The 21301-nt window shown below is 55.5% G+C and overlaps 1 protein-coding gene across 1 annotated transcript in view; it reads left to right on the top strand.

Annotated features, from left to right (window-relative positions):
- The first annotated feature begins 1196 nt into the window (after positions 1-1196).
- The window catches only part of DMBT1 (deleted in malignant brain tumors 1), a 66368-nt gene continuing 46263 nt past the window's right edge, over positions 1197-21301 (top strand). The window contains 16 exon segments of the mRNA XM_060095479.1: positions 1197-1248; positions 1567-1758; positions 1842-1897; positions 3243-3277; positions 3965-4023; positions 4083-4155; positions 4688-4767; positions 4977-5006; positions 6861-7184; positions 9684-10007; positions 10786-10819; positions 10886-10903; positions 12484-12830; positions 15330-15653; positions 16660-16699; positions 17295-17695. Coding sequence (XP_059951462.1) covers positions 1197-1248; positions 1567-1758; positions 1842-1897; positions 3243-3277; positions 3965-4023; positions 4083-4155; positions 4688-4767; positions 4977-5006; positions 6861-7184; positions 9684-10007; positions 10786-10819; positions 10886-10903; positions 12484-12830; positions 15330-15653; positions 16660-16699; positions 17295-17695 — 2389 coding nt within the window.

Here is a 21301-nt window from a genome sequence, read left to right as displayed (position 1 = left end):
CCCTGCCCCCAATTATTTTCATACACCAAATGAGTTAATGTATAAAAAAGCATTTAAAAGACTGGCTGATGCATACTAAGTGCTCAACTCATGCACATAGTAAGTGCTATTATCATGAAGTCTTTCCAACAACACTTTGAGGGAAGTAGTAACATCACCTTCCTTGTGCAGATGGGGAAACCGGGGCATTGTTAGGTAACTTCTCAAGTTCTTTGTCTAAGGTCACATGGTGGGTCAGTGGCTGGGCAGAGATTTGAACCCAGAACAGGTGCCTTTGCCTCTGTCCAGGATTCTTTCTAAATGTATCATCTCTTCTCCTCTGCTCAGTGAGAATACGCACACTTTGCGCCAAATTTGATACGTCAGGGTCCTTCATGTGCTCACTTAGGGCAGCTGACCCTGCCATTGGGTCTTAGCTGTTTTGAGGCCAATCCCTGCCCTTTCAGAGCATGCCCTGAGAGTCCAGAAATGGCCTGGAAGGGACTTGAGGGACAGCTTTCTGGTGATTGACCTTCAGCAAGGCACAGGCCGAGGCTGAGATCTCTTCTGCAGGGACTTTTCACAGGAGTGACCAGAAGGGGACAGCAGGAGGGGCTAAGGGAGCCCAGAATGCACCTTGGGAAAACCCAACAGATGGTCCATTTGGCCTTTCCTCTCTCTTTCCCCGACCCCTACCCTGACAACGGCCATGAGCACCACCTGCCCCTTTCTCTTCCATCCCATTCCAACCTCTCTGATCACTCCCCGACCCAAACTTTCTCATAACCTCAGACTAACCGCTGACAAGGCTCCTGTTGTCAGGACGCTGGGCTGGATCCCTCAAAACCTGCTGCCTGTTTTCCTTGTGTCATCAGCGTGGGTGATTGCACAGGACCATGGCAGGCAGGAACACGGTGCCCTGTCTGGGGGAGACAGATGAATCAGCTCAGCACAGGAACTGGCACAGAGTAGGCACCTCAGGAATGCTGGTTGAGTCTGTGGGTGTGGATGGATTTGAGACAGGAAGGGCAGGGGCAGGGAGACGAATAGGCCGGCCCCTGGGGAAGGCCAGGCTCAAGGGACGGAAGACCTAACCTCGCAAAATGGCGGTGTAAAAACAGAAACATGACCTTGGAGACAGGCTGGGTATAAGGGATGGGGAGAAGGAGGGATCAAATATTACGCTCACATTTCCGACACAGTTAATGCGGAGCGCGATGACGCTGCTGGTTCAGGTGGAGGAAAGAGCCTGTGCTCAGTGTGGCCGGGGTCGGCCGGGGCAAGGGATGGGATCTAGGAGGCCATTTGAAAACGTTGGTCCAGAGCTTGGGGCTGGGCTGCTCCGGGCTGCTCAGGGCTGGAGAGGTGGAATTGGGGGTCTTCTTCCTGGAAAGCCCTCCAGGTGGGGAAGAGAAGAGGGCTGAGATGGCGCTGGGGGAGCCGCCATATATAGGGTCCTGAGAGAGGAGAAACGTCGGTCCAGGAGAGGGGACAGTGGTCAGAGGACGGAGGGCCGAGGGTGCCGGCTGGTGAAAGCCGGGGCGGCAGAGCGCGTGACAGCAAGGGCTTTCCACCGTGTCCACGCAGGGTGGCCGGGGAATGGAGGTGACCAGTGTCAGGGCCAGGTGGAGCTCCTGTACCAAGGCTGCTGGGACACCGTGTGTGACGACAGCTGGGACAGCCGGGATGCAGACGTTGTTTGCCCGCAGCTCGGCTGTGGCCGTTCACTGCCGGCCATGAGTGGGATGCACCGGGACCCACCTGGTGGGACCCACCCTGGTCAGGGCTCAGGGGACATTCTCACGGGCACCGTGCACTGCTTGGGAAGGGAGCAGCCCCTGCCCCGCCCAGTTGCCCTACAGCAGGTGGTGTGACCGTGAACGTGGCCACGGGGAGCACGCTGGAGTCGGGCGCTCAGGTAGCGCAGACGTCACTGGACAGGGCTCCCGAGGTCCTCAGTGTCGTGACGCATACCCGGGACGCTCTGCAGTTTACCTGCTCTACTCTTACTTGATGTTCGGGGGCAGGTGTCACTGTCCCTTCTCACAGATAAAGAAATGGAGCTTCAGAGAGGGCAGGCGACTTGCTTGAAGTCCTAAAGCTTCACGCAAGTCGCCTGAAGTGGTGGAGGTGGGTTTTAGTCTCGGCACTCCCAGAGCTTGCTGGCGCCGTCCCCTGGGGTGCACGACCCTGTGCACAGCATCACAGCCATCCCTGGCCTGGGATGACCAAACACCTTCCTAAGTGGTACCTTCTCATCCTTTTAAATGCAAGGAAGAAGGATTGGGGAGTTTCGGTCTTTAAAACTTAAATCTCTACCCAAAGCAAACTAAGCAGTAACCAATGTGTTCTCTTTATCGGTGATTAAATGACAAATGAAGGTTATTTACAGCCTCAGTGAAGAAGAGAAATTCTCCCTGACTTAACCTAGCAAATCCCAACATTTCTCCTTTAAGCTCAGAGTGCTGGGGGGCCTTCTAGCACCAATGGGTCCTTTAATCCACAAAGAAGCCTCTAAGGATGTCACTCGTCTTGTGTGCCCCAAAGGGGTGTTTCTAGTCAAAGTATCCATCTTTAGAGCAACCTCTGGCATTTACTATGTGGACTGCTGTGTGTACATACATGTCACTATGCACAGGATGTGACCATGATAATCCAGCTGTCACATGAGAGTGTGCTCCCCAAGAGAGCATGTCTGTCCAAGCAGTCACTTGGGAGCAGGTTATTTTGACATTTGGGGCTCCATCTTTGGAACCTGCCTTTCCTCCTAGCTGGGACCACATTGAGGAATATCTCAGTGATGGTAGGTATTGTCATTCGAGACTACGTTTGAGCCATAGAAATAGGCAGTTGGTATTTGAAGTTTAATCTTGTGGATAGATTTGGGCTGTTCATCAAAGGGTGATATTTTGGATGGACATTGTGGAAGCATAGGAGGTGGTGAATATCCGGAGCCAAGAAGGTCCCTGGTGGCCTCCAGCATTGAATGAGGGCCGACAGAGTGACAGAGAGATGGGTTCTGCTTCAGAAGGAAGACAGCCTTTGGGCAGTGGGCAGGGCTTCCAGATCTTTGCATCCAGCCCCTTTTCTGAGCCAAGGTGCAGGGGGTCAACCCTCCCGGAGGAGAGCCAACATCGAATGACCTTTCCTTCTCTCCACTCTGTAGCTTTGTTTGTCACGGAGGAACCCTCAACAGCAAGTGCAGCAGAAGGTAAAGTTTGTTATGTGGGATCCCTGTGGGCTCATTACCTTTCTGCACCCAGAGGTCCATCTCTGATCCAGAAGAGGTGCAGATGCTGTAAGAGATGGGGGTGCTCAGCTTTCAAGGGTGGGGACTTCTGAACAAGGCCTCAGGCCTGAAAAGGTGTCCCTTCCATGGACCTTGACTCTGAGAGATGGGAGGAATCAACCTGCAGAGGTATCTCCAAGGAGCTCCAAGAAGGAGCTTGGTGTTCTGTCTCCAAGAGGGCCTTAGTGCCCATGCTCAGAGCCTACCGTGTGGTCCTCACTAATGCATGTTGACCTCTGGTCAGGCTAGGGTCCTGGGTCTCTGGCTGCACAGCCTGCAGAGGCAGGTGCATACCTGCTGAGGGGGCCACATCTTCTGTGCCCTTTCCTGAGCCCATATGAGGCCACATTTATTTCTTTTCACTATACAAGAACAATGACCCTTCAGCCTGTGGACATCAGAGGTCCTGTAAACCCCCCTGGGGATACCCCAAGGAGGAGAGCTGGGAGGTCAGTCAGTAGAGCTTGAGATTCTGGCAGCCTGGGCTTGGGGAAGGAAAGTCTCTGTTCATTTCCCTGTGATGAAGTTTAACTCATGGCCATGTTCAAAGTGACCCACTGCCCAGGGAATGGTAGCCATTAAAAATGGTGTGAGTCTGGAACCGGCCTTAGGCCTGTGACCTCAAGAGAGTCATGAGGCGGTGTTCTTGTGCCGTCCTCATCCCCCTTTGCCCCTGTGGTGCCCCTTCTGTGCAAGGTGTCTGATCTGCCTTCTCTCTCTCCCAGCTGCCAGGCCCCAGTCCACGCTCCTGCCAGGTGAGTCCTGCAGCCACTTGACTCCGGGGTGTCCCCTCCCTCCCCACTCACCTCCACAGACTCCAACCAGGAGCTCCAGGCGGGGCGAGTGGACGTTCGCCACCTCTCAGTACCTGCCCTGGTCACTCTAGAGTGAGCAGACGCTCCCAGAGGAGCCATAGCACAAGGATCCTCGGGTCTGGCTCAGAGATTTAAGGACACTGTGGCTACACAGTGTCTCCCCAGAGCTTTGGGTGACAAGGAGCCCTGTCCTGTGGTCGTTTCTGCTCGAAAGCATTGTCTAGACCAAGAGTTATGTGTGCCGGGAGAACAGGGCTGTTTCATGTCCCACGCCCCTGGCGGAGTCTAGGGGATGCTATTACCAAAAGGGAAAGGTGCCCTTGATGGCTTACAGACTGGGGTCCTCTCATAGCCGACTCAGTCAACAGAGTTCCAGTGTAAAAGGTGCACGTGTGAGTGCGGTGCACACAGTTGAGAAGGCGGAGGCGTACGGGAGGGGGTGGCTGTGTGGATTGGTACCGAGCCTGCTAGGACACTGGGGCAGGAGCTGGACCCCAGGCAGAAACTCTGGGGTGCCTGGATGAGCCTCACCCTCATTGCAGCTGGGCTGGTGGACTTGGGGTCCTACCCTAACCGCTGGGGCTCATCCTTGCTGTTCCCACAGGGAGTTAAGGCGGAAGCTCCGGTGGCCAGTCGCACTGGTGGCCGGTCGCAGGCATACCAGGGACTTTCATAACCAGGAAAGTAAGCCCTCAGGTCCAGGCGGTCAGGCACAGGCAGTGAGACACGACGAGGAGCCCCAGTGGACTGAGTTGTCGATGGTGGGCACACACTCTCCACGCGGAGGCCCTAAGAAAAGCCTCAGCAACGTGCGAAGGCTGAGCTTCTTCCACCTGGGATCCCAGTGGGACCCCTGTGTGCTTTGTGTCTGACTTTCCTTGTCTTTCTCGCAGCTGCTCAGCCCCAGTCCACCGCCTGGCCCAGTGAGGCTCCGGCGACCTTCCTCCGGATGTCCCTTTACTCCCTGCCCATCCCCCATTCTTCTCCCCTCTGGGGGAATCGCTGTACTTTGCAGAACCTGGGAGGGACACATCCTTGTCCCCTCCCCTGCTCAGTCTCCCAGCTGATTCTTCTTCACTAGACATGGGGTTTCCAACGCTCCCACCTTCCCATTGATCCATCTGAGTTGTCACGTCCTGTCCTTCATACTGTCTCAGAGATTGTCACCTGCAGGTTCAGAGAACCAAGAATGAGTTCCACCACTCTAGGCCCTGTTACATCCCAGCTGAGGAGAGTTTTGTGGGAGAAGGAAGGTTGATAATCACTGACCTTCTGTTGATGGGACATGAGAGCAGGGAGGCGTGCCTGCATCCCTCACTCCGGGCCACACCTCAGATCCAACAGAGCCACACCTGCAACCGGACGTGGCAGGGACAGTGCCCAGGAGATGGAGGGTCATAAGGGACTGCAGTGCTCTGGGTGCCAGGGACCGTGATTGGCTCCAGCTTCACCCCCTGACTTTTCTGTCCACTTCTGCCTCTGGACAACCCCTCAGATGTGCCAGTGCGGACAGGGCTCATGGAAGGGAGGTGGCAAAGGTTTTCTCATGGGAAGGAGAACATGCCAGGCTTAGAGAGGTGGAGGGAGCCGGCTGACCTCAGACAGGGCCGTTGTCCCAGAGGAGCTAGCTGAGCAGGAGGCTTGCTCAGCAAACACAGGGAGCAAGCGGCAGGTTCCAGATGTGGAACTGGTGTCATCATGCTGCGTAAAAGTTTTGCCAAGTCTTCCTTCCTGTGCTGTCTAACTCTGACCTTTCCCTTTGTTGCCACTTCCAGCCTCCTGGCCGCTTTTAACCTCACGTGCTCCGTCACCAACAGGTAAATAATCCTATCCATCTCCCTGGGGCTTATTTTCTGCTTCTGGATAAACTGGGGGTTTGGATGTGACAGGAGGAGGTTCAGGGTGTGGCCGTCCATATCCTTGTGCCTGTGAGTGAAGCACGAGTCTCTGGAGGCCAGGTCTGAGGTCCGATCTTAGTGGACTGGTGAGCTGTGTCCGGTGGGATCGGGTCCAGATGCTCAGGAAAGCTTCTCCTCCAGGAGGTCAGTGTGGGCTCTGGATGCCTCTCCATCCTGCTGGTACCTCTCCCGGTCTCTCAGGCCATGGATGGCTCTCCGGCCCGAGGGGTTGGGTGTAAAATGCCTGAACTGCTTCTGTCTGGCCCGGTCCCGTCATCTCCAGGGGCGCAGCCAGAACCCAGGGAGAACCACCCGGGAGCCAAGAAGCTACCAAAACGGGGATGGTCTTGGCCTTCTTCCTGCGACCATGACGCTCTAGCCTGGGTGTATCCTGGGTGGGTTGGGGTTACCTTCGTGCTTGCCTCCTCTTGGAGTGATGGGCTATGCCTCTGCATTTGAGCATCTTCAGACTTGGGCAGAATAGGAATCTCTGCTCCCTTCCCTGTGATGAAGATTAACACCTGGGCATAAAAGAAACGTGATTGCTGCCCAGGGGAGAGTCACAGTCCGGAAGTCCCCTGAGTCTGGAACCGGCCTTAGGCCTGTGACCTCAGGAGAGACATGAGGCGCTGTCCTTGTGCTGCCCTCTAGGGACTGAATGGACTGAGAGAAAAAGCGTAGCTCAGTCCAAAGCAGAGGCTTCTATCAAAGAGCCCCGTGGGGATAAATGATGATGACCAGGCTCAGTCAGGTGGTCCGGAAGGAGAACATTACCTTGAACTCAGACGTCTTTCCCTGGAAGGATTCTGAACCTCGTTCGGTCCTCAGGACCTGTTCCTTCGGAAGACACAGGAGAGTGATTTTCCCGTCTCCTTCCAGGAACTGAATCGGGATTGGCCCTGAGGCTGGTGAATGGAGGTGACAGGTGTCAGGGCCGAGTGGAGGTCCTGTACCGAGGCTCCTGGGGCACCGTGTGTGACGACAGCTGGGACACGAACGACGCCGACGTGGTCTGCAGGCAGCTGGGCTGTGGCCGGGCCTCGTCGGCCCCAGGAAGTGCCCGGTACGGTCAGGGCTCGGGGCCGATCGTCCTGGATGACGTGGGCTGCTCGGGGCACGAGCGCTACCTGTGGAGCTGCCCTCACAGGGGCTGGAACACACACAACTGTGGGCACGGCGAGGACGCTAGTGTTGTCTGCTCAGGTTGGTCTCACATAAGCTGGGTGTCCCTCTCTGGGGGTGTGGTTTCCTTCTGACACTCTGATCCCCTCGCAGAGCATTTTCTACATTCCTCGCTTCCTTAAATCACCTTGTCTCTCTGCTAAGAATTAGTATGAGCTTTTGACAAGCTGCCAGGTATGTAGCTGGGGAATTGGAGCAAAGAACCAAACTGAAAGTGACTTGAGGCCTTTTTTCTCCATGCCACAGTGCAAGGCAGAGGCAAAAGAGGCTAGTTCGGTCACGAGGTCTCTGAATGGAGGTCATGACCTAGGACTGCAGGTGGCACGGAGTTTGGTTCCTGAGTCCTGGACGGTAGCCCCTCCAGGGAACTGGGGTGCACTGTCTGCGCACCAGGGCTGTCGTGTGCAGGGCAGTGGCCCCTGTGTGGCCTGCCAGGCACAGCCTTCTCATCACCTACGGTCGGGCCTGACAGATCTCGCACGGGATTTGGACCTGGAGCTGGACCCCTCAGTCTTGCTTCCTCAGTGAGCCCATAAATGCCATGAGGCTGATGACCGGTTTGGGTCCACTCGGTCATCTAGACACAGAGCTAATCCCCTTGACATTGGAAATAAGGGATGCTGGGCTGCCTGGACCTCTCAGGAGGAGCATCCTTGGGGGGTGTGGACGGCAGAGGTCCCACCCCGCGTGGCAGGGCACAGGCATGGACTGAGCGTCTCACCTGCTCAGCGTTGTCCCCCTTTGCCCCTGTGGTGCCCCTTCTGTGCAAGGTGTCTGATCTGCCTTCTCTCTCTCCCAGCTGCCAGGCCCCAGTCCACGCTCCTACCAGGTGAGTCCTGCAGCCACTTGACTCCTAGGTGTCCCCTCCCTCCCCACCCACCTCCACAGACTCCAACCAGGAGCCCCAGGGGGGACGAGTGGAAGTTTGCCACCTCTCAGTACCTGCCCTGGTCACTCTAGAGGGAGCAGACGCTTCCAGAGGAGCCATAGCAGAAGGATCCTCTGGTCTGGCTCAGAGATTTAAGGACATTGTGGCTACACAGTGTCTCCCCAGAGCTTTGGGTGACAAGGAGGCCTGTCCTGCGCTCAACAATGCTTGAAAGCATTGTGTGGACCGTGAGTTATGTGTGCGGGGAGAACTGGGCTGTTTCAGGTCCCACACCCCCGCGGAGTCCAAAAGGGATACTTTCACCAGGGAGCCCTCAGTCAGGAGAGCGTGCTAATCACTCCTGTGGAGTGTGGCGCCTCATCGCTGTGCCGTGGACAGTTGAGGGCCTGATCTGGCTCACGGCCAGCTCTCAGAAAAGGCCTCTTCCTCCCCCAGGCAGTGGAGATTCTCAGACCCCACTTTCCCTGATGTGAGTGACAGGTCACGAGAGCAACCCTGACTGTAGACACCTTCTCTCTAATCCTGCTGTGTTTTCCCTTCAGGCTGGTGGACGCCCACAACTCCTGCCGATGGTAAGCGTGGCTTGGGTCCTGCAAAACACTCCACTCCTCAGGCCTGGGTGCAGTTCCTGACTCTTGGTTTGAGCCTCTGAGCTCAGCGCCTCATCTACTGTGGAGGGTTCCTTTCGCGTGCCAGAGTTATGGAGAACCTTCACCTCTCACTTGTGGCATACGTTACTCAGAATGCTTTTGTTGCCAAGCGATAGGATCCCAACTGACACTCTCTTGAGTTGGGGGTGGGGGTGGGGGACGCAATGACTTCCATAGGTCAGTGGTAGGACGGTCTTCAGGTAGAGTTGGATCCAGAAGTTCCAGTACAGCTTCTCCCGTGCACTTTTATTACCTCTATTTTCTAATGTTTATAAACTTCACTGTCAGCTTGCTTCCTGCCAAGGGGCAGTTGTTAGCCACAGGTCTACAGCCCGAGAGGGGAGAGAGTCTGGTTTTTTTCTAGCTCTTCAGCCAGCAAGCCGTGGAAGGGCTCTGAACAGCCTGCTACCAATAGATGCCTTGTCCCTAGGCGTGTCCATGTGCTCTGATGATTTTCAGTAGGTGCACGGCTTCTTCAAAAGTCAGCAAAAGTTTGGGGTTTGAAAATGACATGAGTTAGTGTGCACCGAAAAGTAGTTTTTAGTATAACCTTGGTCCTGATGGAGTGGGTGCCCATGTGGGAATGAGCTTCTGAAGGAGGCTCCCTGGCGGGGTCTGGGAAGCTGTCTCTGGTGGGCTCCTGCTGCAGGGGCTCCAGTTCATCCCAGTGGTCCCTGGGGATTCAGGCTGTGGACTTCCCCTCTTCCCACCTCCTTCCCAAGGTTGGGATCAGCCACCAAATTGCTGGGCCTTGTGGGGAACCCATCAGAGAAAAAGCATAGCTCAGTCCACAGCCAAGGGTTGTATCAAACAGCCCCGTGGGGCTAAATGATGATGACCAGGCTCAGTCCTGCCTGCCAGAAGGAGAACATTACCTTGAACTCAGAAGTCTTTCCCGGGAAGGATTCTGAACCTCATTCGGTCCTCAGGACCTCTTCCTCTGGAAGACACAGGAGAGTGCATTTTCCCGTCTCCTTCCAGGAACTGAATCGGGATTGGCCCTGAGGCTGGTGAATGGAGGTGACAGGTGTCAGGGCCGAGTGGAGGTCCTGTACCAAGGTTCCTGGGGCACCGTGTGTGACGACAGCTGGGACACGAACGACGCCGACGTGGTCTGCAGGCAGCTGGGCTGTGGCCGGGCCTCGTCGGCCCCAGGAAGTGCCCGGTACGGTCAGGGCTCGGGGCCGATCGTCCTGGATGACGTGGGCTGCTCGGGGCACGAGCGCTACCTGTGGAGCTGCCCTCACAGGGGCTGGAACACACACAACTGTGGGCACGGCGAGGACGCTAGTGTTGTCTGCTCAGGTTGGTCTCACATAAGCTGGGTGTCCCTCTCTGGGGGTGTCGTTTCCTTCTGACACTCTGATCTCCTCGCAGAGCATTTTCTACATTTCTCGCTTCCTTAAATCACCTTGTCTCTCTGCTAAGAATTAGTATGAGTTTTAAGCCAAGCTGCCAGCCATGTAGCTGGTGAAATGGAGCAAAGAAGCAAACTGAAAGTGACTTGAAGCCTTTTTTCTCCATGCCACAGTGCAAGGCAGAGGGAAAAGAGGCTAGTTCGGTCACGAGGTCTCTGAATGGAGGTCATGACCTAGGAGTGCAGGTGGCCGAGGGTTTGGTTCCTGAGTCCTGGACGGTAGCCCCTCCAGGGAACTGGGGTGCACTGTCTGGGTACCAGATCGGCCGTGTGCAAGGCAGTGACCCCTGTGTGGCCTGCCAGGCACAGCCTTGTCACCACCTACAGTCGAGCCTGACAGATCTCACACGGGATTTGGACCTGGAGCTGGACCCCTCAGTCTTGCTTCCTCAGTGAGCCCATAAATGCCGTGAGGCTGATGACCGGTTTGGGTCCACTCGGTCCTCTAGACACAGAGCTAATCCCCTTGACATTGGAAATAAGGGATGCTGGGCTGCCTGGACCTCTCATGAGGAGCACCTTTGGGGGATGAGATGGCAGAGGTCCCACCCCGCATGGCAGGGCACAGGCATGGACTGAGCGTCTCACCTGCTCAGCGTCGTCCCCCTTTGCCCCTGTGGTGCCCCTTCTGTGCAAGGTGTCTGATCTGCCTTCTCTCTCTCCCAGCTGCCATGCCCCAGTCCACGTCCCTGCCAGGTGAGTCCTGGTGCCTCTTGACTCCGGGGTGTCCCCTCCCTCCCCACTCACCTCCACAGACTCCAACCAGGAGCCCCAGGGGGGACGAGTGGAAGTTTGCCACCTCTCAGTACCTGCCCTGGTCACTCTAGAGGGAGCAGACGCTTCCAGAGGAGCCATAGCAGAAGGATCCTCTGGTCTGGCTCAGAGATTTAAGGACATTGTGGCTACACAGTGTCTCCCCAGAGCTTTGGGTGACAAGGAGGCCTGTCCTGCGCTCAACAATGCTTGAAAGCATTGTGTAGACCGTGAGTTATGTGTGCGGGGAGAACTGGGCTGTTTCAGGTCCCACACCCCCGCGGAGTCCAAAAGGGATACTTTCACCAGGGAGCCCTCAGTCAGGAGAGCGTGCTAATCACTCCTGTGGAGTGTGGCGCCTCATCGCTGTGCCGTGGACAGTTGAGGGCCTGATCTGGCTCACGGCCAGCTCTCAGAAAAGGCCTCTTCCTCCCCCAGGCAGTGGAGATTCTCAGACCCCACTTTCCCTGATGTGAGTGACAGGTCACGAGAGCAACCCTGACTGTAGACACCTTCTCTCTAATCCTGCTGTGTTTTCCCTTCAGGCTGGTGGACGCCCACAACTCCTGCCGATGGTAAGCGTGGCTTGGGTCCTGCAAAACACTCCACTCCTCAGGCCTGGGTGCAGTTCCTGACTCTTGGTTTGAGCCTCTGAGCTCAGCGCCTCATCTACTGTGGAGGGTTCCTTTCGCGTGCCAGAGTTATGGAGAACCTTCACCTCTCACTTGTGGCATACGTTACTCAGAATGCTTTTGTTGCCAAGCGATAGGATCCCAACTGACACTCTCTTGAGTTGGGGGTGGGGGTGGGGGACGCAATGACTTCCATAGGTCAGTGGTAGGACGGTCTTCAGGTAGAGTTGGATCCAGAAGTTCCAGTACAGCTTCTCCCGTGCACTTTTATTACCTCTATTTTCTAATGTTTATAAACTTCACTGTCAGCTTGCTTCCTGCCAAGGGGCAGTTGTTAGCCACAGGTCTACAGCCCAAGAGGGGAGAGAGTCTGGTTTTTTTCTAGCTCTTCAGCCAGCAAGCCGTGGAAGGGCTCTGAACAGCCTGCTACCAATAGATGCCTTGTCCCTAGGCGTGTCCATGTGCTCTGATGATTTTCAGTAGGTGCACGGCTTCTTCAAAAGTCAGCAAAAGTTTGGGGTTTGAAAATGACATGAGTTAGTGTGCACCGAAAAGTAGTTTTTAGTATAACCTTGGTCCTGATGGAGTGGGTGCCCATGTGGGAATGAGCTTCTGAAGGAGGCTCCCTGGCGGGGTCTGGGAAGCTGTCTCTGGTGGGCTCCTGCTGCAGGGGCTCAAGTTCATCCCAGTGGTCCCTGGGGATTCAGGCTGTGGACTTCCCCTCTTCCCACCTCCTTCCCAAGGTTGGGATCAGCCACCAAATTGCTGGGCCTTGTGGGGAACCCATCAGAGAAAAAGCATAGCTCAGTCCACAGCCAAGGGTTGTATCAAACAGCCCCGTGGGGCTAAATGATGATGACCAGGCTCAGTCCTGCCTGCCAGAAGGAGAACATTACCTTGAACTCAGAAGTCTTTCCCGGGAAGGATTCTGAACCTCATTCGGTCCTCAGGACCTCTTCCTCTGGAAGACACAGGAGAGTGCATTTTCCCGTCTCCTTCCAGGAACTGAATCGGGATTGGCCCTGAGGCTGGTGAATGGAGGTGACAGGTGTCAGGGCCGAGTGGAGGTCCTGTACCGAGGCTCCTGGGGCACCGTGTGTGACGACAGCTGGGACACGAACGACGCCGACGTGGTCTGCAGGCAGCTGGGCTGTGGCCGGGCCTCGTCGGCCCCAGGAAGTGCCCGGTACGGTCAGGGCTCGGGGCCGATCGTCCTGGATGACGTGGGCTGCTCGGGGCACGAGCGCTACCTGTGGAGCTGCCCTCACAGGGGCTGGAACACACACAACTGTGGGCACGGCGAGGACGCTAGTGTTGTCTGCTCAGGTTGGTCTCACATAAGCTGGGTGTCCCTCTCTGGGGGTGTGGTTTCCTTCTGACCCTCTGATCCCCTCTCAAGGCATTTTGTACATTTCTCGCTTCCTTAAAACCCCTTGTCTCTCTGCTAAGAATTAGTATGAGCTTTTTGACAAGCTGCCAGGTATGTAGCTGGTGAATGAGAACAAAGAACCAAACTGAAAGTGACTTGAAGCCTTTTTTCTCCATGCCACAGTGCAAGGCAGAGGCAAAAGAGGCTAGTTCGGTCACGAGGTCTCTGAATGGAGGTCATGACCTAGGAGTGCAGGTGGCACGGAGTTTGGTTCCTGAGTCCTGGACAGTAGCCCCCCAGGGAACTGGGGTGCACTGTCTGGGTGCCAGGTCTGCCGTGTGCAGGGCAGTGACCCCTGTGTGGCCTGCCAGGCACAGCCTTGTCACCACCTACAGTCGAGCCTGACAGATCTCGCACGGGATTTGGACCTGGAGCTGGACCCCTCAGTCTTGCTTCCTCAGTGAGCCCATAAATGCCATGAGGCTGATGACCGGTTTGGGTCCACTCGGTCATCTAGACACAGAGCTAATCCCCTTGACATTGGAAATAAGGGATGCTGGGCTGCCTGGACCTCTCAGGAGGAGCATCCTTGGGGGGTGTGGACGGCAGAGGTCCCACCCCGCGTGGCAGGGCACAGGCATGGACTGAGCGTCTCACCTGCTCAGCGTTGTCCCCCTTTGCCCCTGTGGTGCCCCTTCTGTGCAAGGTGTCTGATCTGCCTTCTCTCTCTCCCAGCTGCCAGGCCCCAGTCCACGCTCCTACCAGGTGAGTCCTGCAGCCACTTGACTCCTAGGTGTCCCCTCCCTCCCCACCCACCTCCACAGACTCCAACCAGGAGCCCCAGGGGGGACGAGTGGAAGTTTGCCACCTCTCAGTACCTGCCCTGGTCACTCTAGAGGGAGCAGACGCTTCCAGAGGAGCCATAGCAGAAGGATCCTCTGGTCTGGCTCAGAGATTTAAGGACACTGTGGCTACACAGTGTCTCCCCAGAGCTTTGGGTGACAAGGAGGCCTGTCCTGCGCTCAACAATGCTTGAAAGCATTGTCTAGGCCGAGAGTTATGTGTGCGGGGAGAACTGGGCTGTTTCAGGTCCCACACCCCCGCGGAGTCCAAAAGGGATACTTTCACCAGGGAGCCCTCAGTCAGGAGAGCGTGCTAATCACTCCTGTGGAGTGTGGCGCCTCATCGCTGTGCCGTGGACAGTTGAGGGCCTGATCTGGCTCACGGCCAGCTCTCAGAAAAGGCCTCTTCCTCCCCCAGGCAGTGGAGATTCTCAGACCCCACTTTCCCTGATGTGTGTGACAGGCCACGAGAGCAACCCTGACTGTAGACACCTTCTCTCTAATCCTGCTGTGTTTTCCCTTCAGGCTGGTGGACGCCCACAACTCCTGCCGACGGTAAGCATGGCTTGGGTCCTGCAAACCACTCCACTCCTCAGGCCTGGGTGCAGTTCCTGACTCTTGGTTTGAGCCTCTGAGCTCAGCGCCTCATCTACTGTGGAGGGTTCCTTTCATGTGCCAGAGTTATGGAGAACCTTCACCTCCCACTTGTGGCATACGTTACTCAGAATGCTTTTTTTGCCAAGCGATAGGACCCAACTCACACTCTCTTGAGTTGCAGGTGGGAGTGGGGGCCACAATAACTTCCATAGCTAAGAGGTAGTCGGTCTTCAGGTAGAGCTGGATCCAGAAGTTGCAGTACAGCTTTTCCTCTGCACTTTTACTACCTCTATTTTCGAACATTTATGAACTTCACTGTCAGCTTGCTTCCTGCCAAGGGGCAGTTGTTAGCCACAGGTCTACAGCCCAGGAGGGGAGAGAGTCTGGTTTTTTTTCTAGCTCTTTAGCCGGCAAGCCCTGGAGGGACTCTGAACAGCCTGCTACCAATAGATGCCTTGTCCCTAAGTATGTCCATGTGCTCAGATGATTTTCAGTGGGTGCACGGCTTATTCAAGTTTCAGGTTAAGTTTGGGGTTTGAAAATGACATGAGTAAGTGCTCAGCAGAAAAGTAGTCTTCAGAATAACCTTGGGCCTGATGGAATGGGTTCCCATGGGGGAGGGTACATCTGAAGGTGGCTCCTTGGTGGGGTCTGGGAAGCTGTCTCAGGTGGGCTCCTGCTGCAGGGGCTCAAGTTCATCCCAGTGGTCCCTGGGGCTACAGGCTGTGGGCTTCCCCTCTTCCCACCTCCTTCCCAAGGCTGGGATCAGCCACCAAATTGCTGGGCCTTGTGGGGAACCCATCAGAGAAAAAGCATAGCTCAGTCCACAGCCAAGGGTTGTATCAAACAGCCCCGTGGGGCTAAATGATGATGACCAGGCTCAGTCCTGCCTGCCAGAAGGAGAACATTACCTTGAACTCAGAAGTCTTTCCCGGGAAGGATTCTGAACCTCATTCGGTCCTCAGGACCTCTTCCTCTGGAAGACACAGGAGAGTGCATTTTCCCGTCTCCTTCCAGGAACTGAATCGGGATTGGCCCTGAGGCTGGTGAATGGAGGTGACAGGTGTCAGGGCCGAGTGGAGGTCCTGTACCGAGGCTCCTGGGGCACCGTGTGTGACGACAGCTGGGACATCAACGACGCCGACGTGGTCTGCAGGCAGCTGGGCTGTGGCCGGGCCTCGTCGGCCCCAGGAAGTGCCCGGTACGGTCAGGGCTCGGGGCCGATCGTCCTGGATGACGTGGGCTGCTCGGGGCACGAGCGCTACCTGTGGAGCTGCCCTCACAGGGGCTGGAACACACACAACTGTGGGCACGGCGAGGACGCTAGTGTTGTCTGCTCAGGTTGGTCTCACATAAGCTGGGTGTCCCTCTCTGGGGGTGTCGTTTCCTTCTGACACTCTGATCCCCTCGCAGAGCATTTTCTACATTCCTCGCTTCCTTAAATCACCTTGTCTCTCTGCTAAGAATTAGTATGTACATGTTTTTGTGTTTGTTTTTTTTTTTTCCGGTACGCGGGCCCCTCACTGCTGTGGCCTCTCCCATTGCGGAGCGCACGTTCTGGTCGCACAGGCTCAGAGGCCATGGCTCACGGGACCAGCCGCTCCGCGGCACGTGGGTACTTCCGGGACCGGGGCACAAACCCATTTCCCCTGCATCGGCAGGTGGACTCCCAAACACTGCGCCACCAGGGAAGCCCAGTATGAGCTTTTTGACAAGCTGCCAGGCATGTAGCTGATGAATAAGAACAAAGAACCAAACTGAAAGTGACTTGAAGCCTTTTTTCTCCATGCCACAGTGCAAGGCAGAGGCAAAAGAGGCTAGTTCTGTCATGAGATCTCTGAGGGAGGTCATGGCCTAGGACTGCAGGTGGCCCAGGGTTTGGTTCCTGAGTCCTGGACGGTAGCCCCTCCAGGGAACTGGGGTGCACTGTCTGGGCACCAGGGCTGTCGTGTGCAGGGCAGTGACCCCTGTGTGGCCTGCCAGGCACAGCCTTGTCACCACCTACAGTCGAGCCTGACAGATCTCACACGGGATTTGGACGTGGAGCTGGACCCCTCAGTCTTGCTTCCTCAGTGAGCCCATAAATGCTGTGAGGCTGATGACCGGTTTGGGTCCACTCGGTCATCTAGACAGAGAGCTAATCCCCTTGACATTGGAAATAAGGGATGCTGGGCTGCCTGGACCTCTCAGGAGGAGCATCATTGGGGGGTGAGGACGGCAGAGGTCCCACCCCGCGTGGCAGGGCACAGGCATGGACTGAGCGTCTCACGTGCTCAGCGTCGACCCCCTTTGCCCCTGTGGTGCCCCTTCTGTGCAAGGTGTCTGATCTGCCTTCTCTCTCTCCCAGCTGCCAGGCCGCAGTCCACGCTCCTGCCAGGTGAGGCCTGGTGCCTCTTGACTCCGGGCTGTCCCCTCCCTCCCCACTCACCTCCACAGACACCATCCAGGAGGCCCACGAGCCCTGGAGGGACTCTGAACAGCCTGCTACCAATAGATAACTTGTCCCTAGACATGTCCATGTGCTCTGATGACTTTCAGTGGGTGCACGGCTTCTTCAAAAGTCAGCATAAGTTTGGGGTTTTAAAATGACATGAGTTAGTGCGCACCGAAAAGTAGTTTTTAGTATAACCTTGGTCTTGATGGAGTGGGTGCCCATGTGGGAGTGAACATCTGAAGGTGGCTCCTTGGCGGGGTCTGGGAAGCTGTCTTAGGTGGGCTCCTGCTGCAGGGGCTCAAGTTCATCCCAGTGGTCCCTGGGGATTCAGGCTGTGGGCTTCCCCTCTTCCCACCTCCTTCCAAAGGCTGGGAGCAGCCACTCAATTTCTGGGCCTTGTGGGGAACTCATCAGAGAACATGCGTAGCTCAGTCCACAGCCAAAGGTTCTATCAAACAGCCCCGTGTGGATAAATGATGATGACCAGGCTCAGTCAGGTGGTCCGGAAGGAGAACATTACCTTGAACTCAGAAGTCTTTCCCTGGAAGGATTCTGAACCTTGTTCGGTCTACAGGACCTGTTCCTCTGGAAGACACAGGAGAGTGATTTTCCCGTCTCCTTCCAGGAACTGAATCGGGATTGGCCCTGAGGCTGGTGAATGGAGGTGACAGGTGTCAGGGCCGAGTGGAGGTCCTGTACCGAGGCTCCTGGGGCACCGTGTGTGACGACAGCTGGGACACGAACGACGCTGACGTGGTCTGCAGGCAGCTGGGCTGTGGCCGGGCCTCGTCGGCCCCAGGAAGTGCCCGGTACGGTCAGGGCTCGGGGCCGATCGTCCTGGATGACGTGGGCTGCTCGGGGCACGAGCGCTACCTGTGGAGCTGCCCTCACAGGGGCTGGAACACACACAACTGTGGACACGGCGAGGACGCTAGTGTTGTCTGCTCAGGTTGGTCTCACATAAGCTGGGTGTCCCTCTCTGGGGGTGTGGTTTCCCTCTGACACTCTGATCCCCTCGCAGAGCATTTTCTACATTCCTCGCTTCCTTAAATCACCTTGTCTCTCTGCTAAGAATTAGTATGAGCTTTTTGACAAGCTGCCAGGTATGTAGCTGGGGAATTGGAGCAAAGAACCAAACTGAAAGTGACTTGAAGCCTTTTTTCTCCATGCCGCAGTGCAAGGCAGAGGGAAAAGAGGCTAGTTCGGTCACGAGGTCTCTGAATGGAGGTCATGGCCTAGGAGTGCAGGTGGCCGAGGGTTTGGTTCCTGAGTCCTGGACAGTAGCCCCTCCAGGGAACTGGGGTGCACTGTCTGCGCACCAGGTCTGTCGTGTGTAGGGCAGTGACCCCTGTGTGTCCTGCCAGGCACAGCTTTGTCATCACCTACAGTCAGGCCGGACCGATCACTCATGGGATTTGGATTTGGACCTCAGTCTTCCTCCCTCAGTGCGCCCATAAATGCTGTGAGGCTTTTGACTGGTTTGGGTCCACTCGGTCCTCTAGACACAGAGCTGATGACCTTGACGTTGGAAATACATGATGTTGGGCTGCCTGGACCCTTTGGTCTGGCTGACTGTAGAGCAGTTCCACAGCAGTTTGAACTCCCACAACTGTGGGCACCACACGGCTGCCAGTTTTATCTGCTCCGCTTGGCTTCCAAGTCATTGAGCTTCTATTTTAGTGCGTTTTTTTCCAGAAAAGGGCTCTTTGTGCTGGGCTCCCCTCACTCTGAACTTCCCTGAAGGATGGGCAGTTTCCCTGAATGTATCACCCATATACCTTGGTCCCTGAATGTCTTGGGTCTGGTGTAGCACCTTCCTTAGTGGACCACCAGGGCAGAGATGGGTGAATACAGGTTGCAACAACAAATTCCCTACAAACCATTTTTATTGTGGAGCCTGATGTATGAGTTTGAGGTTGGCTCTTCAGCTCTCCTGGACAACTCGCATGGTGCCCTTCTCACGCCCTGGAGGGTAGGGGCCAGGCACTCAGCATCCCTCTCTCAGGAACCTGATGGGTGTGTTTCAGCACATACTGGGTGCTGAGGCTGATCATGTTTCCTCTTTCTTGCAGGCGCAGAAATCAACTACACTACCCCAGGTGAGTCACTGCAGCCCAACCCAAGACTCCTCTCCAGAATTCTCCCCTCTCAGGTGTCCAGAAGGAGGAGAAGTGCAGCCTCCTCCTATGGAGTGCTTTCCACTGAGGACTCTGGAAGCTGTTTTAGTGATAAGCTGAGTCCCCCAAACTATGGCTGTTACTCACCTCTGGCTGGAGGGCCCCTCTGGTCTCCTGCCACCGCTTGCTGCCAGTGCTCGTTCAGAGACGCTGTGGGGGAAGAGGTTTGGTTTTCTCGTTGTTTCCAACGAAAATAACCCCTAGTCATTCCATAGAGAACTGTGACCATGCTAGAAACATGGCCAAGGAACACTCTTACAAACGTTTGTCTGTTAAAGAATGCTTCACGTTGAGAGCAATCCCTCAAATATCTTTATGATACAGAGAAAATATCTGGTGCTAATATGTTGAGAAGTGCTACATACTCCGACCCTTTCTGGCCAGCCACAGTGTAAATTGGAATAATCAAGGCTCTGAGAAGTCCTGCAGCAAGGAAAAGGATTTATTTTCTCCATCAAACTGATGACCATGGAATTAAAAAATGATCCAGCAGTATCCTAAAATCACTTCATTTTCTTTCTTGATTGGTGGCACCCATCCACTCCAACCACTCAGAGTAACTATCATATCCTTCCACCTGACCGAGAGGGCATGGATTTCTTCTCCCCAGCCTTGGCTGCTGGTCCCCGAGCTGCAGTCATGGTGCTCACTCTCCAAAGAGTTTGCCTCTCCTGCCTTTCCTGGCACGTGGCATCGCCTGCAGCTGATGTCCCAGCCCCTGGAGGGCTGGGCCTCTCTTTAGGCTCCTCTTTGCCCTTTAGTAGCTTGGCCAGCCTAAGATTCAGATCTCTGGTCAGTCCCTAGGCGAGGCTGCCCTCCTCCCCCGTGAAGACCCCACCCCTCCCCTTGGACACTAGACCCCGGTCCGTGCTGGCTGGCTGGAGCCTGCTTCATCTCTGAGCTCGGTGTGTAATCAGCAAGAACTCCTGACTGGCTGCTCTTGAGCTGCTGCTGAACTCCCCCTCTGCCCCCCACCCCTGAGACCTTTCCTCTCCGTCCCCACCCTCCCCTCCTCACCACCTGGCTTCCTGAAGCAGCAGCAGCTTCTGGCTGCCCCTCCCCTCTGATCCATTCTCTGCAGTGCAGCTAGGGGCATCTTCACGAGATGCCAAGGTCAGTCCCATTCTCGGGGACGGACTCATTCCTCAGGAAATGGACACCAAGGTTGTAAGAACAAATTCCCCCAAACATTTTTTTGTGTGTAGACTGATATCTGAGGTTGAAGTTTCCTATTCAGCTCTCCTGGACAACTCCCAGGCCGCCTTTCTCAGGCCACAGAGGGGCTGGGCATTCAGCATCTCTCTCTCGGGAACCTGATGGGTTTCTTGCAGTGCCTTCTGGGTGCTGAGGCTGATCGTGTTTCCTCTTTCTTGCAGGCCCAGAAATCAAATCCACTACCCCAGGTGAGTCATTGCAGCCTAACCCAGCAAGGCTCCTCTCTGGAATTCTGCCCTCTCAGGTTTCCAGAAATAGAAGGAGAAAAGCATGCTCCTCCTGGGGAGTGATTTCCCTCTGAGGACTCTGGAATCCGTTTCAGTGACCAGCCGAATTTCCAAGACCATGGCCGTCACTCATCTCGGGCTGGAAGGCCCCTCTGGTCTCCTGCCACCGCTTGCTGCCAGTGCTCTTTCAGAGAGACTGTGGAAGAAAAAGATTGTTTCCTCTGGCCATTTTGGATGAAAATAACTGTCCCAGTCATCCCATGGACAACTGTGACCATGTTAGAAGCATGGCCAAGTAGCAGTCTTACAAATGTTTGTCTGTTAAAGAATCCTTCATGTTGAGAGCAATCCCCCAAATGATCTTCTTGCCGATCTCACAGATGCAGCAGTAGGTAGTGGCATGAAGCGAGATCTTGATTCCCTGCCCAGGAATTGAACATGGGGAGCCTGGATGAAAACCAGGAATCCTAGGCACCACACCCCCTGGCTTTTGCCCCCAGTGAAACGCATTTCTCACGGAGGCAAAAACTGTAAAAACAGGCACAAAGTTTATTAGTAGAGACATAGCAGAACAACAAGTGGGAGAGCACACAGAGAAACTGTTAAGAGAGGAGCAGGGCAGAGATGCACACCCGGAGAGCAAGGGTGTGGGCGTCCCCCTAATGAGGAGGAACGCAGTGAAGAGGCGGGTAAGTCATTTATACAGGGCAGTTCTTCCGGGTCTCTGTTTACCTCTGGCCAATTATCTGGTTTCTTTTTCCACACCTGACCTGCCCTAGGACCCTCCCCACATGCTTGCGCAACTTTTTTCCAAGATGCATTCCAGCCCAGAGGCCTATGGGACGGCCTTAGCATCACCTGTTATGGGGTGGCGCCCCCTCCTTTTTGACCCCCAAAGAGGCTTTCTGTGCATGTGCAATGTTTCCCTTGCCCCAA

Source organism: Mesoplodon densirostris, chromosome 1, assembly GCF_025265405.1.
Source record: "Mesoplodon densirostris isolate mMesDen1 chromosome 1, mMesDen1 primary haplotype, whole genome shotgun sequence".
Lineage (NCBI taxonomy): Eukaryota > Metazoa > Chordata > Mammalia > Artiodactyla > Ziphiidae > Mesoplodon > Mesoplodon densirostris.
This window is presented reverse-complemented; position numbering and strand designations above follow the sequence as displayed.